The 17,588-nt window shown below is 38.8% G+C and overlaps 1 protein-coding gene and 1 long non-coding RNA gene across 8 annotated transcripts in view; one reads left to right on the plus strand and one right to left on the minus strand.

Moving 5' to 3' along the window:
- Positions 1 to 15,561, minus strand: part of ralgapa2 (Ral GTPase activating protein catalytic subunit alpha 2) — a 90,296-nt gene extending 74,735 nt beyond the window's left edge. For 4 of the 7 annotated variants that reach the window (XM_044167972.1, XM_044167969.1, XM_044167968.1 and 1 more), the window contains exon 1: positions 15,286 to 15,560. In XM_044167972.1, coding sequence (XP_044023907.1) covers positions 15,286 to 15,391 — 106 coding nt within the window. In that variant the 5' untranslated portion in view covers positions 15,392 to 15,560. Of the gene's footprint in view, positions 1 to 15,285 lie in introns of all 7 variants that reach the window. The other 3 variants (XM_044167970.1, XM_044167975.1, XM_044167971.1) reach the window with 2 other exon arrangements.
- Positions 1 to 17,588, plus strand: part of LOC122862455 — a 38,249-nt gene that overhangs the window by 2,925 nt on the left and 17,736 nt on the right. The gene's annotated exons all lie outside the window — the stretch shown is intronic.

Raw genomic sequence — 17,588 nt, forward strand, 5'->3', positions numbered from 1 at the left:
CATTTGTGTTTTCTTGATCTTAATGGCTCCCCTACAGTTAATGATACAATAACCCAAACGTATTTAAATAAACAATAAATGATCCTACTTGTTTTGTCATAATATCAATTTTGCTAAAGATTTTCAGCCACCACCAACAGCCACCCAAATACTTTTGTCAGTATTGCTCAGCTGTACTAGGAGCTATGACATGTTAATTGTGTGTGTAAATGTGTCAGTTTGTTGTTCAGTGTACAGAAAGTTGAACATACCACTACAAACCTTTTACAACTTATTTTGAGATACCCGAGTTTTTCTGTGAGTGTTTTTCTTTCATTTAAAACTGCTAGTCTCTTTAGTTCAAAAGCGACAACGTTTAACATTACTGTTGCACAGAAGACTTTCCACTTGTTTCCCTTTTTGAAGACAGTTTTACATCAAGGTAAATTGCTTCACTTCCTTACCCTGCGTAACTTCCCCCCACAACTTACCTGCAATCATTAGTGTAATGATGACAGGCTTTTTGGAGGTGTTGAGAAACAACTTTGCCTCCCAATCAGATCATTTCACAATCCCTGAATAAGTGCAGAGATTTCTAAAAAAAAATCCTTTTTCTGTTTATGATGTGATGCCGTATAAATGATTCCTCTTAAATTCATGCTGTTTCAGGTGGAAAGAAAAACATAATTCAAGACTTCATGTACAAAGACACACATCTTTGAACGGGAACTCGCCTCAATGTGCTACTGAACTTATGTTCAACTCTAGTATTGAGATTATTCCGCTCTCTGCTGCAGACCTATACACTGCTCCACAATATGTTGATTACCGTTGACTAGAGGAGTGTGTTACATTCCCAGGATCTTCTACACTTTTAGCAAAAGCCAAAGCATGCCTGAAAAGGCACTCAGTAAATACACTCTGGTGTTCCAGCCTGTAGGACAATTTTCTTCAGGTTTTCAGTCACCATTTAGGATGTTAGTTTCTCATCTCAGCTTGGATGAGTTTGGGGATTATCTCTTGTGGTCTTTTGGAGATGGACAGGGGTGGTATAGATCGAGGCCGGGCTCAGGTACATTGATGGCCAAACAAGCTCAGGCTGCAATAGTTAATGAGAGAAATAGGTGGTACATGTATGCAGTCATAAACAGACTGACAAAATCCCAAATTCTTCATGTAATGAACCCCTACTTGCCATACAACTGTAGTAATGAGATAGGCCAGGTCTGAATAATCAAATATAGGCCAGGAGGAGTCCTGGCACAATAACAGCAATTAAGGTTCACCTTCTGTTGCAATTCTCCTTCTACCACATGGCAAACTGGAAGACTCCCAGAAGCAGTCCAGCTCATGGGGAGTGCTGGAATTATGTAGTGTATGACAAAGACTCCGTCTTCATTATCTTTGCTTTAATCTCAGGGCAAAGATAATGAAGATGTATTATAGGAAGATCAAGTCAAAGGCATGACTGCCTTTAGTTTTCAGCCTTGATGTAGGAAAAACCAGCAAGGCATCATCTGAAGATCACAGGTGGCCGACTGGCTCTTTGAAAGGTAAGAGGTCTAATACGAAACTAGGAGCTGGAATCAGATGTGGCTTTAAAAGTATCAATAAAATCTCAAAAACTATTCTAACACTCACAGGTAGCCAGAGACTAATTCTTCATTGAAAAATGTAAGAATCAGATCTCTACATTTTTCAATTGCATTTTTCCCCACTCAGTCCTGAACACAAAAGAACACATCCAATGCTCGAACTCGAATCTCTCAAAGACGGCAACACTTCATTAAATGCTCCTTGCTCCTGGCATGAAGCTAATCACATCTACTCAATTCACAAACACTGACACACAAGAGTGCACACTCTCACACACACCGTGGACCTTAAGGAAACATTTAATGGTAGGAGTAATGATTGTCCATGCAGTGACTTAGTATCACAGCCAGTGAAAAGTGCATACAGCAATTCTCCCCTCTGGCAAGAGCTGCAACAGCCAACACCAGAGGCTGTGGGTATGGGCAAAGTCTGCTTGTCAGTGGTAAACTAATACTACTGTTGTGACTAATATTCTATCTGACAAATATGCAATGCATACACCATTTATATGGTGTTTAGTTACAGACACACTGAATATACTGGTTTCTTCCCACTGTTGCTAGCAGTGGTTTCTTTGGGTTTGTCTCATAGCTGCCAGCATCAGCTAATTTAGCTGGCTTGTCTTCAGTAAAGGTAGCTGGAATTACAAACTGCTCTGCTGTACCAAAACAACACTCCTGCCTGAAAATCCCATGGGCCATTATACTGGAGATGTGCAGTCAACTGTGGAGAATGGACTAGAGCTTTTCCCCTGACAAACACCCCTCAAAGACGAAAAACAACTGCTTTATTGCTAAATGTGGCTAAAAAGATTGTCTAAATGTCACTTTAAGGGTACAAATAGATTTTGTTTTTGTTTGTTTGCTTTTAGAAAATCCAATGTCTATATCATTTTCCTACACATTAATTCGTAGCTGCTGCAAACCTAAAAATTGCTTTTTAAGTCATGCATGTGACTCTCCAATAAAGCTATTCTAGTTATTAAGGACCAGAAATGTGAGCCAAACCAACACCCGAGGGTTGGGGTCCGAAGGAGCTCCAGTCATCACGTGCATCACGTGTTAAAATTGTTTAACTGTTTATTCTGTTGGGAGGGTTTCCTGAATGCTGGTTAACCTGCAAGCTCGGGAAACAGTGTAAGAGAGGAAAGGAGAGGATGATAAAATCCTTAGTGAAACTAAATTTACAGCGCACAAGGGTCAGTGTATGTGTGTTGTTTTTGAGACAGCATGAGCATGTTTATCATGCATGACAGTAAGTGGGGTGCTGTTCAGATAAAACTGGTTTGAGCCAAATTACAGCAGACTTGCTTAATGCTTTCACATCCACTAGTATCCCTCAGACAAACAGACAAAAAATAGCTTTGGCCCTGTGTTCTATAATTAGACCAGTACTAAAGTCTGTTCCTTTAAGATCAGTTCCAAGGAAAATAATATCAATCAAGACTTTAACATGTCTAATTAAACAATAAAAAAATATAATTTCTTAATATCAAATAGGTCTGATCAGTGAAAATTGTGTTACTGTGTACATTAGAAAGATAGCGAAAGAACAGAGAGGAAGTCTGTATGATAATCAAGCAACTTTAATTTGAATATTGTTTGGTGCTTGAGAAGCTCATGGGGGATGGGTCAATTTCATATGTCATGCTGCATGTCACAGGGCCATCATCTGGTGATCTCCAGCCTTCAGACTCACTGCTCCCCATCTGCTCAAATGCCCCTAACCAGCCACTGGACCATGACAGTGGGAGGGAGAGGCCTTAAGGGGAGATAAGAAAAATAATAATAAATTGAAGATCACAGGCCTTCTGACAGCAAACAAGAATCTTAGGTGGACACTAACCATCTTGGAAAAGGCTGACAAGACACTGATCAGCCTCCTAGTAGTGAAATTCAGACAAAGACAGTCAAACTCTAAAATTCAAGGGGTATCGGTACTAGGTTTCTGTCCAAGCTGCATAAATTATGTCAAAGGGTCAAAGATGAGCTTTCATCCTCATGCATGAGCAAAACCATCTGCATACTAAGTCTTTATACAGACAATATGTACCAAACGGGATAACATTAAGCAACATTTTTATATTATTAACCAAAATACAAAAACAAATATTTCAGAATTCTTGTTTGTCTTGTATATGCTAAAAATTTGATTTAAAAAAAGATAAAATACATCATGCCATCAAAATTACATTTTTCATGTGAGCTCAACTCCAGAATATGATCATTATAGCAGCACTGTCAGGCTGAATAAGTTGGTCCCTTTGGTTATTACCTCTGATTCACTTAAGGAAGGTGTACTAGTAAAAGTTTATGTGAAAGCTATGACAACCATAACAAAGTTAATAAATTAAAGCTAGTGAGAAATAAAGCCAGAATTCTGTACTGTGTGTTAGCAGTGGCACACCGTGCCAGTAATGATCTACAGGCTGAGTTCAAGTTCTCCTCTTTTTTTTTTCTTCCTGCTCTCTGGTTTGGGTCTTACTTTTTATAAAGGAAATGTTTGGTTGAAAGGATGAAGTTGTACAATGGTTGTCAGCAATATCCAACTCGACCCTTCCCTCAATAGGCGTTACTGACTTCTCAGGTAACAGCATGTGGACAGAAAGAGACAGAACCTGTTCTCTGGGCCCTGGGAATGCAGGGGATAATACTGTATCCTAGTTTGAGCCCAACAAGATAAGTGTGTCCTTCAATTGACACCCCTCCATCTGCAAGATTCTCATGTCACAGACAGGAAAACAGTGCTGGATGAACAGCAGCTGTAGAGAGTTGTGATCACACAGGGCTGTTATGGTGGGAGGAAACCTTAGAGGTGTACTACGAAGCAAGATTAATGGGTTAGCGAGGTATGTTGAGCCTAAAGCCAGAGATTTTAATGTGACAAAGGTGGCTCTTTTTTAACCTGGCTAGATCGCCATGGTAACTTACGCTGCACACCTAACTTGCGGAGGAGGTTATGTTCAGAGTTTCGGATTTAAAATCAGCTTTAACGAGCGCCGCCCTTTCACTAATTCTTTTCCTGACGATATTCTCTATGAGCCACATAGACTTAGCTGAGGGAATATGTTATATTAAGCAAACTTGTTGATCAGTACGTTAGTGCCACAACCGAACGAAGCTGTGCAATTACAGTAGCGCAAACTGTATGCATCTCGTTGTGTTTTTTTGCCACGGGAACCTACATGCATTCAGTTGGTGATGCAGAAAATATTTTTTTCCCTGTTTGCTTTACAATTCGTTCAGTAATACTAACACTTTAAATTTTAAACAGCATCATCAATACACTAAAAGAATGATAAAGGCACAGCAACTACATATCACTTTGGATGATGTTTTTATGCTTGGTCCTGCTTTGCTGCCAAGTCCGTTTTACACTGCTGCTACTGCAGCTAATAGAACACCGATTAGAAAATTGATTAGTCTATTGGTATTCATCACGGATCATATAAAATCGATATAATTCATTTCACTTTGATTTAGCCAAAAACTAAATCGATTTCCACGTATCCTTCAGTATGGGACAGTGTCAGACTTAAATGCATTTCTTGAGTATAATGTTTAAATGTAGCAAGTTTAAAGTTTAAGAGCTCTACAATGTGCAGTTGTCACATTAGAAAGGGAGGCATTGAGAGTCGATCAGCAATTTTCTGCCAGCATTCCTCTTGCCTTATTTGCAGCAACAGTTTTGCTTTTTGCTATAATATTTGTTTTTTATATTCTTCACAGCTCTCTATTAGAACAACCCGTTCCTCTTGACTGAAGTAGGCGGCATGCAATCGGTCCATTTTGTGCGGAAGAAGAAGATGATGTGTCAAATGCCCCCTTTTATGGGACAGAGCCTGATGAAGAAAACCTGGGTTAACAAAGAAAGTTGATAACCACTGTCATGATACCAATTATCTCTGATTGGGGTTTTAGGTTTTGTCGAGTCTGCTAATGCAAAGAAAGCCTGGCTATGTCGAACTTGCTTTGTAGTACACCCCTCTTGTGTCTGGTGAATGCAGCTGAATGAGCGGATAGCTAGGTTCTCTTGTTTTCAGAACCCCTCTGTTTGAGGAAGCTAAGTTAATGCCAACACTCAGTGATGTGATTCACACATAACAACACTTCTTGTAGAAGGGAGTGCTGAAGAACCAATAAAAGGGAAAAGAGAAGGGATGGAGGGGTGCTAAGAAAACCCAGCCAAGTTCAGTAACAAAACAAACCAGGGGTCAATTGTAGCCCCAAATGCTATCCCAGTAATTCTACTTCTTATTGACTGAAGCTAAATACTCAGTTATTGCCCATCATTTGCAAGGGGATCATTAAGTCAGCCTTATTATTAACTGACTAAAAACTGTATGAACAATAGTCTAGATACTGCTGACAGTGATAACTTAATGATGCAGAGACCTGCAATCTCTAGTGCAATTAATAAACACATGCCAAACAGACCAGCCATGGCAGGTTTGGGTTGGATGACACTGTTCTCCATTGTGATAGGTTTCCTGTTAACTGTCAGGGAAGGGCAGATGTCCCATGTAAGAGGACCAGCTGGAAAATAATGTGCAGCCAGAGTTGAGGGCCAGAATATAATTTCATATTTTGAAATTAAATTTATACGGGCAGAAAAACACAGCATCTTCTCAAAATGTTCTGTGGAAGCAGATATTATAAACTCACTGTCATTTCCACAAAAAGGAAAAGGAAAAATATTCCACCCAGATGTCAGTGCAAAATTATTTTTTAACTGAATAATTAGTCTCTTTCTGTTGCTTGCTATTCTAATGAACTGACGTTAAACTGGGTTTGCCCAGCAAGCACTAAGAGAGTGCACACAGCAGTGTGCACATAGGGCTTGTTAGCTAAACGGGTGAAGGTCATCTAGTCAGCTGAAGCCTATGGTGTATTTACACAATCAAAACCAAACGTCTGGCTACTCTGCCCACAGCTCCCTGTTCAAACTTAATCAGCACGCAACACATGCAATAATAAGTACTCACATTTAATGTTCAAAGGTTGTGTCAAACCATATTTAACCCTCTGGGCAACTTACAATGTATGCCATTTAAACCACCTAAAGCAGAATCATCAATATGCCATGTCATACTCAAAAGGCAGTCTAATCAGGCCTTTGATCAAACATACACTCATTTGCATTAGCTCTGGGCTAGCTAACACTGCAGGTGCACAATATTCTTGCCAGAAAGGAGATGAAGAGACAGAAAAGACTGATACGTTTCTTTGGCAGTATGCTCAGATCAGACACAGAGGATTCTTTTAAGGGCCCCGGCAGAGGGATGCCTGGAGGGCGCCAACACATCGTAGAAGAGATACGGGGGTGGTAGCTAATGTGGAAGCTGATGGATGCACCATAGATGGCGCTTCCCTCCCTAAATGCTTGTCTACAAACACAGACGGACCCTGAGAAAATTAAAGAGACTGCACAAAATCGATCATCTGAGGATATGCATGACGGGGACCACAAAAGGCACGCTGACAGATGCAGTACTTTAACCACTTCAAAAATGCTACTTTTCATCAATTACATTTTTTAATATTAGTACAGAAAGTATTAAGTTCAAAGTCATGTGCTGTATAATAATACCAAAAAACATTTTAATATCACCCTTTTTTAGAGAACGAAAGCTACACAAGCCACATTTTAGCTGATTTGCATTTTTACACAATAAATTAATACAAAAAAAGTAAACCAAATTTTCTTACCATAGTTTCAAATTTTCTCTTTCAAGGTGTTACCTTAACAAAAAGTTAAAAAAATAAAATACAAGGAACTTAATTCTTTGTTAAATGCATGTTATGTACATTCAAATGCTATATTGTATTTTATGTGTTGTTGTCATCATGTTTTCTTTGACCACAGAGAAAATAAAAAAATAATCATATGGAGAAAAACAGAAATCAGCTGCAGACAGCGTTTTGCGATCCATGGCTGCGTGAGGAGGTTGATATTTGACCACAGTGAAAGGAGTTTAATCATAAATGTGTTAAAACCAGCTGAGGAGGGCAAGTCTGTCACATGATTTTACAGCGTAACAATAGGTAGCAGGCTGCATGAGCCTCATTTGAGGCTTTGATAACACACAGCTGCTTCTAATACTGTTGAATTTGCTCCAGGCTGTGGCAGTCTGGTGATGTCAATCATAATTCAGCACTCACTGGGCAAAATTGATGTTCCTTATCAGGGGGTCGATTGAAGCCAATTGACTTAGTTTTCTCTATCAGTATTGACAAGAGACTCATCTTCTATAGATTGGTTTAGCTTATACACCTTTCAGTTTGCAGCATAGCGCAATTGTCGACTCTGACTAACAGCCATGTAAGACTGCAGTGGGCTGGCTGATTTCGAGCTGCCATAGCTAGTCAGGAGAAAACATTAATAACTGGCTTGACTATGCAATGTATCATTCTCTCTGAGCAATGTATTCACAGAGAATGATTAACATTCTGCCAGACTAAAGCAATGGAGCAAAGCATGCAGCTCTCTCTGAGTTGACAGAGGAACAGCATGAGCTACAATTCATATAAGGTATGCCAGACTGTAATAACTAATGCTTCTTTAAAATGTCAACAGGCTTGTAATGGCTCTGAAGAAGTAATGTAAGACAGTAATGAAAGAGTGTCATCATATTGTTTATGATTCGGGGTTCAGTACAAACTGTAGCTGCATTAAAACAATCAAGAAATGTACTCATTATGAAAAGGGCATTTCCTGCAATTCCAACCCTTTTGGCACATATAATTTCATTATGATGCCACTGTGCCAAAAACTGCATGAATGCCTCTCATCTTGCAGTCAGTGTCTAGCTGTGTAACAGATTGGGGCCTATGAGTCTACGCAGAGCACAGTGTGAAAGAGTCATGGTAGAACTGGCAAAGCCTGACCTTATCCCAGGATGAGCTCTCATATTAGAGAGTGGCTTATCTCGGCAGCTTAGCACTGAAGAGCTGCTACACCGGCAACTTTCCCTCTTCCTCTTCAGGTAGCCCTAAAATCCTTACATTTATCAACACAAGGGTTACATTTGTTTCCATGCAAAATGATTCCTTCTGGACACTGCCTTTCCTCAAATGGAGGACAGAAAATTAAAGATGGACACCTAACAAATTGTTTTCAATTTCTTCCCTTCCAGCAAAAAGGTATAAATTGCAACAATTCACCAAAATGCAAGGTCACATGGACACTGTAGGTGTGCTATGGCAAGGAACTCTACCTACAAATTATTCTTATTTAATTCTAAAATCAAAAGTTATACTAGTAGAATCTTGCTCTTGTTGTCTGTTCATTTATAATGTTAAAATGCAAACAGGTTGTAGTCAAAAGAAAGGCAGGCCTGAAGCATTTTATTTTTATTAAGGACAGAAGAAGAAACATCAGCCCTAATCAATGTAATAAAGAAAACAAGGGCAGTTTCTCAGGGAAACAAAAAACAAAAAAACGTTAAAAAAGTAACGTTTGTAGGTAAAAGTTTTACCTACATTACTGTCTCTCCACTCTCAGTCCCTTTAAAACACTTAATGTGTTTTTTCAGGCATCCCTGTTTTCATCCACTTGAATTTGAAAACAAAAGTTATGGCAACACTTCATTTTATTGGTTGTGATGGCCATTCAACTTCAGCAGATCCCTCACTTAATTTACATGACAAATGTCGTCACTAGAGGGCTTACAGAAGGGAACACATTAAGGAAAGAAAAAGGTGCTACCTGAAAAAACAAACAAGTGTATATATAGATATTTACCCATGTCACTGGCATTGCCAACCTAAAATTTACACTATTGCAACTCTGTGTAGCAATCTGCTAATAGTGTAAGCCAAAGCTAAGTGTTTATTTTCCTTTGGCTTTAAACCTGGAAATCCATGGCAGATTAGCAGGAACTTGGGCATTCAGAAAGGCAACATAAAATGTAAATCCACTTTGAGATCAAATCTTGGTAAGAAGTGGTGTCACAGTAAACAGCAGGTCTTGGGCTAGGTCTGGCTATTATAAAAGCAGGACAGGTAAACAGTACAACTAGACAAACTGGTTTTTCATGTAGCCTACTGTGTAAAAATCACACAGATATCATCCACCGCAGAACACAGAGCACTGGCGTTATCCTATCTCTAGCTCTCCAGCAGGCCAGCAGCTAAAAGTAAAAAGTCTTTCATTCAACACCATGTGATATATATCATATTTGAAATGTGGGTTTTAACGAAGCCCCGAAACACATGATAGTAACACCGCAGACTAAAAACATAAAAACAAGACCAAGAACTTTTCCAAAAGTTTCTGTACAGTTTATGAATATAAAAACATCCTATAGGTTAACTAAATGTTTATATTTAACAACATGTTGCCTCATGAAAACAAATCTATAACTAGTTAGCTCCTAAGCCTTCTAGAAATAGTGGTTATCTAGAAAGAAAAGAAGTAGCTAAAGTCTAAAAGTAGCTAATGACTTTTTTATCATGACATAGTTTGCAATTCTAATGTCCTAGGGGTTGTGGCACAGGACTTCTTTATACTGCCAAATGCTAATCTTCACACTGCCACCAGTTCAGAGGAAGCCACACGCATGCCACGTTAATAGCAGGAACAAGTGTGCAGAGAAATTGAATTCATAAATAACAGAGTTAATGTCCCTAACACCTGTAGCCATTTGCCTAACCAGTTCACTAAACTGTTTATTAATCTGATTGGAGACAAAAAATGTAAAAGTGGAAAAAGTTGCCAAAAATATAGATTTATAGTATACTAACTTCCAAAGTCTGTTAATCAAATCAAAGAAAGTTTATTGTCACATACGCATAGTAAAATCCATTCTCTGCATTTAACCCATCCTAAGTATTAGGAGCAGTGGCCAGCCACTGTGCAGCGCACGGGGACCAACTCCAGTTCTAAGCCAGTGCCTTGGTAAAGGGCAGTCACAGGAGAATGAACCAAATATACATGTTTTTTTGATGGTGAGCACCTGTTGAACGAAACCCACGCAAACACGAGGAGAACATGCAAATTCCACACACCCTGCCTACCCCCACTGACTATATGTCTGCACTCTCAACTACAGCTGCTTCACAACATACTAGTCTCTGCACGCACCTGCTTTCTGGCGAGTGCTGGCTGATTTACTCAGTCTAGCTGTATACAGCAGAGGCACCTGGACCTGGCTGCTTTCCTAGCTGGCCTCTAGTCTCTTCCACTATCTGTATCACCATGACTTTTCACATAAAGGGTTCTTTTATTGGTCTTTCTAAAAAGCTGAACTATGTACCTGAGGTTTTCAGTTATTGAGCCCAAGAATTACTTTGTTAACATTCAACAACAACATATCCCAAAGCATCATGTGAGCTGTAGTTGTGAATGCTGACAACTGCTACTACAATTGTTATTATTAGTCTTATTACTATTATTATCATAATTATTCCTATCACTATCATTCCTATTGTTATTACTTTATTAATTTTAATATTACCACTACCATTACATCATTATTTTAAAATTCTAGGTGGAATTTGCATTGTGCTTCGGCGCCCTGATTACTCCATAATTTAAATGTTTAGAACAGCTGTTTCTGTGGCTCATTACTCAATTCTTCTTCTTTCAAATCTCCCTCTCAAGCAGCTCTGCAGATCTCATGCTAAGGGTAAGAGCTAAGATGCTAAATGCCAGGACCATAATGACAGAAGCTGCTATCGAAATAGGTAACACCAGACAAAGACCTGTTAATGGCCATCACCTAACCTCAACAGTAGACAATCTTGCTCAAATAGCTATTCACAGTGTCACTAACAAATGCCTAAATAATAATGTGTTTTGCCCTCTACTTACGAAAGGAATTCTCATACTGTTTCAAATGCTGTATGTTTATCTTATAATCAGGGTTGTCTTATATATTGGCCAATGGTGTAGTTTAAATCAATTTGTCCAGATTAATTTAAGAGTCTATTTGTGCTAATCAGTGTCAAAAAACTTAATTAACCCACTATGATTTATAGACCCTGTATTTTCATTGTGAAACACAACAAAAACCATAATTATAAAAATGTATATCTGTTGGAGCATAGAAACTTTATTAGACAGATTTTTATACAGATTCAACTTCAATGTGTGATAGCCTGTAAGGTAATAAGACAAAAAGCCTAAATACCCTAAAGTTAATAAAACCCATTTATGATTGCTTACTATGGTGGTTATATTGAACAATACTTGGACAAAACCCCTTAAGTGTCAATACCATGCCTATTAGTGTGGGATGAAAGATGATAAGAGGCTGAAGTTATTTACAAGTCTAACCAAAGTGTTTTACAAAAGGGGACAATCAGATGTCAAGGGATCTCAGCCTTTACTTCAGCCATACAGAGGACCTTCTTGAGAGCCCTTCCAGTGTTGTTCTCATTGTTTCCTCTGGTGCATTCACCTTGTGATTTCCTCTTACAACAGCAATGCTTTTAGTTGACCCTGACTCCAGCACTTAGCACATGGAGAAAAGTAAGGTATAATGACACCAGATTTAATTTCTTCTAAAGATGAGTGCAGAGCTTCCTTAAAAAAGCATTATCTTTGGCTGCAAACTCACACACCTACACCCACAAACAAACACACCTGACTGTTATCACTAACAACACTTGCACACATTCACTGTTGTTCCCATGCAGTTCACCAACAGGTTAAAGCTGAGCTTGATTACACCAGTTGAAGAGAACAAAACAATACCTACTTAAGATATAGCTTGTTCAGTTGATTAGGTGATGTAGTTAATTATTTGTCCTTCAACCAGAGGACCCGTGCTCAAGCCCTTATGATAGCAAAGCTTATTTGAGCTAGACACTGAATCATTACTAGCTCCAGCAGCTCTGACTGGTCTACAGCTGACTGGCACTCTGACCTCCCTGTGTAGGGAGCAAGTAAAAAAAAAAAGAAGATACATCTCCTTTGGGAATCAAAGGGTATTCCCTCAGACAAACACTCCTGTGTACAGTCAAATTAGTGAGAGATTTTCTACATTATTGCTACCATTTTGACCGTCAACTTCCAGCTTATTTTTGGAGGAACTGGGGCAGTGGTAAACAACAACGAATGCCGAATGAGTTGGGACCGAGCTTGAGAATGACTTTGAGCAGGAATGAGTGAGAGGAACAGCCGTTTGGGCCTCCATTGAGAGAAGCAGAGGGTGATCAGGTGGTTTGCTGGACTCCTGTAATTAACAACCTCAGCCAAACCCAGCCAGGCATGACCAGCAAATTAACATGCAGCAGCAGCTTTCACACTCTATCCCACAGATCTGCTCAGTGAGCAGAAAACCAATACAGGGCCACTCTGAAAATAGCCCAGACCAGTCCTTTCAACTCCAACACCATCATACTACAACTAGATTCAACAAGCTGGTTTAACAGATTTCTGGTCCTTGTACTACAGTCGCAGAGACAATGAGATACAACTTACAAAATATTTGACTAAAATTTCGTGTATCCTAATGGACAATGAATTTGGAGGGGTCTACAACAAGGCCAATAACTCTCAATTTTCATACAAATATCAGATTGACACTTTGAAATCTGAGACATTTCACTTCTAAAATTCTTAACATTATCTGGTATTAACTATTTAATATTTTATTTAACTGCTTAAATAAGCAGGAGAAACTACACTGGATACTGCCCATTCTAAAAATAAAAGCAAGCAGGTAAAAAGTTAAACTTTGAATTTCAGAGCCCCCTAGAAATTTAGGCTGACATATAAAGCAAATTCGCTGCTATCATAGGCGATGGTAGTCTTTTTAATGTTACTGAAATACACTATAACTGTTGATATTTTACAATCATCATATGAGGGAATTAAGCTCGACAGCCTTTCTTTTCATCTAGGGTAAATGCTACCCTTGCAAATATAATGAATAGTATGATTCATACAAATACAAAATGCTGTCAATGAAAGGAGGCCAGCTATTCCCTCAAGTCCATGTCCAGTCCTCCACAGCACCCCATCTCTCATCACTGCTTCCTGTCCACACAGGAACCAGCAGCACCAGGAGGAAATCCTTCCTTAGCTGAAAGCACAGTGAAATCAGGGAGGTTGGGGGACATCAACATGCAGGCCCTACTATCAGCTGCTGGACAAACAGACCAGCCTTATCTTCAACTTCACATGAGGGAAAGAAAACAGAGGACATGCTCTGTATTGACCTCCACTTTAGTTGTACCAGTCTTGACATTGAAGGTGTGCTATGATAGCAGAAAGATCTCAGCATATGAACTTACATCAGTTTTGCTCAAGCTTCTGAAAACTATTAAGCTGATACTGGCTTTGTCTTTGGTAAATATCAAAACATCAAAAATCCCCCTCTAAATATCAAAACATATCAACTGAGATAAAGCTGTAATAATTATCAGAATGTTCATCCTTATGAGAGAGACAAACTCTACGGGTACAAAGCAATACCTGAGCATAAGTGGCCTACCGACTGAAATTCTAGGATGAAAGCACATCATACTGTATGTTGCACTTATAATTAATCCATTGCAGTTTTCCTCCATATCTCACAATTCCCTCCTGACAACTTTATTCCTCTCCACACTCTCCCAAAGTACCCACTGACCCCGTTTTGTCTGTGATGCAGTGAGAGTAACAGAAGTGTATACGTACATATGCTACAGTCCCAGATACTATGAAGGTCATCTTGGTTGTAACAGAATGAGTCTACTCAGGTGGGATGCAATGAAAAATGTATATCTGCATACCTAAAATACAACATATAAGTTACAATTGTTGTTGCAATTGTTTAGATTGTTTTTAAGTCATGTTGACTCTGGTTCTGTAAATCAGGATGGACATAAACTATTCAACTTGCATGTAATCTGCCTTCTACTTACATGTTTTGCAAAGTGGATTTGGCATTTAGACTCACAGGGGCAAAGATATCCACTAGATGGACTCTTTAGAGCATTGTGATAGTTGATCAATGAATAAAGTGCAGCACAAGCCGGGCTACTACAGAGCAAATTCATGTGTCTTAGCATAGTAAAGTATATTAGTGAAGCTACACAACAGTTCTGTCATAAATACTGCACTTCCTTGTCCAATGACAGAAACAAAGGACTCTACCAGTATGGCACATTTACATAGTTTCATAATTTTCAAATCAAACATCTCTAGGCTAGAGTAACTTGATAGCAGCTCAACCAAGCAAGCAGCTATAAGAAAAGCTCTATTCTCACTTAAATCCTAAGTATATAAACAGTGACTTATGTTTATGCTAATTTCTTGAGCTAGAGTTACAATTACTACGTTTTCAAAACAGCCAGGGTGACATAGGACTAAATGACAACAAAGGTTGTGGTAGGCATCTGTTTCTCAACGACTGATGCCCTGACAAGGCAGCATCAGTTAGCATTGGCTGGCTAGTTAGCCAGCCAGGGGGGAGCTAGCTCACATTAGCTAGCATCCATGCCTTATCACACTGTGACTTGTCTGATATTAGTACGTAAAAAAAAAAAAAAAAAAAAAATCAATGGAAACAGGTGGTGAGAGGCAAACACTTAAATTGCAATGGCAGTTTTTTGGCATTGTGTGAATTTATGTTACCTGTCAGCTAGCTTGCATTAGTCACCGCGGTGACAACCAGCCAGCTAACCTGACGCCTTGTGTGACGTTAGCTGTCGGCTGATGCCAGCTAGCTAGCTTAGCCTCGGCGATGCAGCATCAAAAGCCCGGTGACATTTCACTCACCTAACAGTGACCGGAGGTGTTTGAGTCGGGTCAGTACATCCTTCTTTGGGTCCAGAACTTTCTGTGTAGATTTCTTGACGTCTCCATGCCCCCTTCGAGTGAACATTCCGCTGTAAAATGCAACCGTAGAAGCTGAAATCACCTGTGTTTCACCATACACCAAGCCTCCAGTGTGACTGTCACTTTCCTCACCACCACTCTACTGCTGCTTGGTAAACATTCGCCCGACGGCCGCTAGAGTCCTTTTTTTTGTGGGTGTGTAAACACGGAAGCTCAGCCTGACAGAGAGGAGTGGTCAGATTTTATGAAAACGCCTCCTTGTTTATAACCGTCTCACCTAGCATTTCCAGTAATTTGTTTTCCATGCATTTTTATAAATAACTTCCCCTTTCAATATACTTTACTTATTTTTTTTTAGTTTAGGGTCAATCTATCGCATTGTGCAGAGAGGGTTACCGTCTTGTTCAAGTCCCACACTAAAAATTGAGAAAGACAAGCTTGAGTGCACTGTCCTGCAGTAAACTTGACGTTGAAGACTGGCACTCATCTTTCGTCTAAAATATTGATATCACTTTTATACAATAGAGGTTTGATAATTGGAGGTTGGGGTCTGGTTGTTGTAATAGCTCCCAAGCGCCCTCTGGTGCTTGAAATAGTTAAACACTACAGTAGAGGATGTGGGAATGCATTTTTTATTATTTTTTTTGGCAGCCTATTTCATTTGTTCATGCAATTCAGTGGGAACAGCAATATATAAATGCATGGGAAGGAAGAGACTTGCAAAGGTGACTCTCTTTAATGGAAATAGCCTCCATGTTTAAGATTAGATGGTTTATATGTTCGGGATGCCTCAAGGGCTGTGACTAAACATTATTTTCATTACTGATTAATCTGCAGATTATTTTCTTGGTTATTTATTTACATATAAAATATCAGAATAAAAAAAATTGTCCAACCAACAGTCAAAAAATCCAAAGATCTTTAGTTTAATATCATAGAAGTATATTCACATTTGAGGAGCTGGAACCAGTGGATGTTTGGGGGGGATTTTTTTATCCAAGGGCTTCAAGAAAAATTAAATGCATAGCCACTCACACTCAGCATAAGGGTCAATTTTAGCAAATAACAAAGTGATCCAAAACTGAGTGCAAATAAGGACATAGTGTAGCATCCTATAATCAAATTATAATGCTAATAATAATAATGTTTTAACACACTTCAACAGTAGAACAGTGTTCTGTATATTTCAATATATGCAGTGCTGCATGGATGCATTTAGCATGCCCGTCTGATATTGAAAAGAAATTGGATAATCAAAGTGTAGTGGTTTCAACATTTGTCATTAATACATTATTATGACAAATAAAATGTTTTATTTGTTTAATTTTTGTCATTACAAGAAATTAACCATAACTAGACAGTTTTTAATAACATTAACGATGGCTGCATTTCATTTAAGTTTTTCAGTTCCAGGGATCTGGTATTGTGCATGCTGGCTCACTGAGATGGCTTCCTGGGACACTTGAATGGAATAGAGTCATATTTAATGTTATTGATTACACCTGTGCCTTTCCTGCAATGAGAAGTGTAAATACGCCACTGCTGTAATAAATGTCTATTAAATGCAGTTCCTCATGCTATAGAAATGCACACCAATGCCAATGCCTTCACTATCTTACTGTAGTTAACTCCAGCTCAGAATCCTGGTCCCATTATAGTCAAAGCCTGTATTAAAAATATTGCGTGTCTCCCTACTAAATATCATAGCTAAATGCACCAATTGTTACAATGTAGTTATGAATGAACCAAGGAATGTAACGTCCAGATGAAAGAGACCTGTATTTTTTGATATTCACACCCAACTATGGTGACATTTACGAAGAGAAAAAGGTATAACAGCTTCACTGCTCATTCAAGCCGCTGCCACTTGACGCTTTAAACTGGAGGTTTTAATGAATGAATATAAGAATACAAGAGAGCTCTCCTGCAGTTAAAGTAAACTTAGGGTTATGCTAAATTGAACAGAGTTCAGTGTGCTCATGACTTTAATGGCTTTTCAAAATAATTTGTTCTACATGGTTGTGCAGACAGCAAATTCCATCTTGGAAATGAAAAAAAAGTGTTTATGTTCTGAGATGAATCTGAAGTTTGAAGAAATTGGATGCATCCGTTAATCAATCCCAATAAACTGACATTCTGTACAATCTCACACTTGCGCTTGTCTGAACCTATCTTGTTTTGGAGGCAATTAATTTTGAGGCTAAGCTGGGAAAATTATTTTATTTACACATTTTAGACACATC

This window comes from Siniperca chuatsi, linkage group LG15 (genome assembly GCF_020085105.1).
Source record: "Siniperca chuatsi isolate FFG_IHB_CAS linkage group LG15, ASM2008510v1, whole genome shotgun sequence".
In the NCBI taxonomy this organism is placed as follows: Eukaryota; Metazoa; Chordata; class Actinopteri; order Centrarchiformes; family Sinipercidae; genus Siniperca; species Siniperca chuatsi.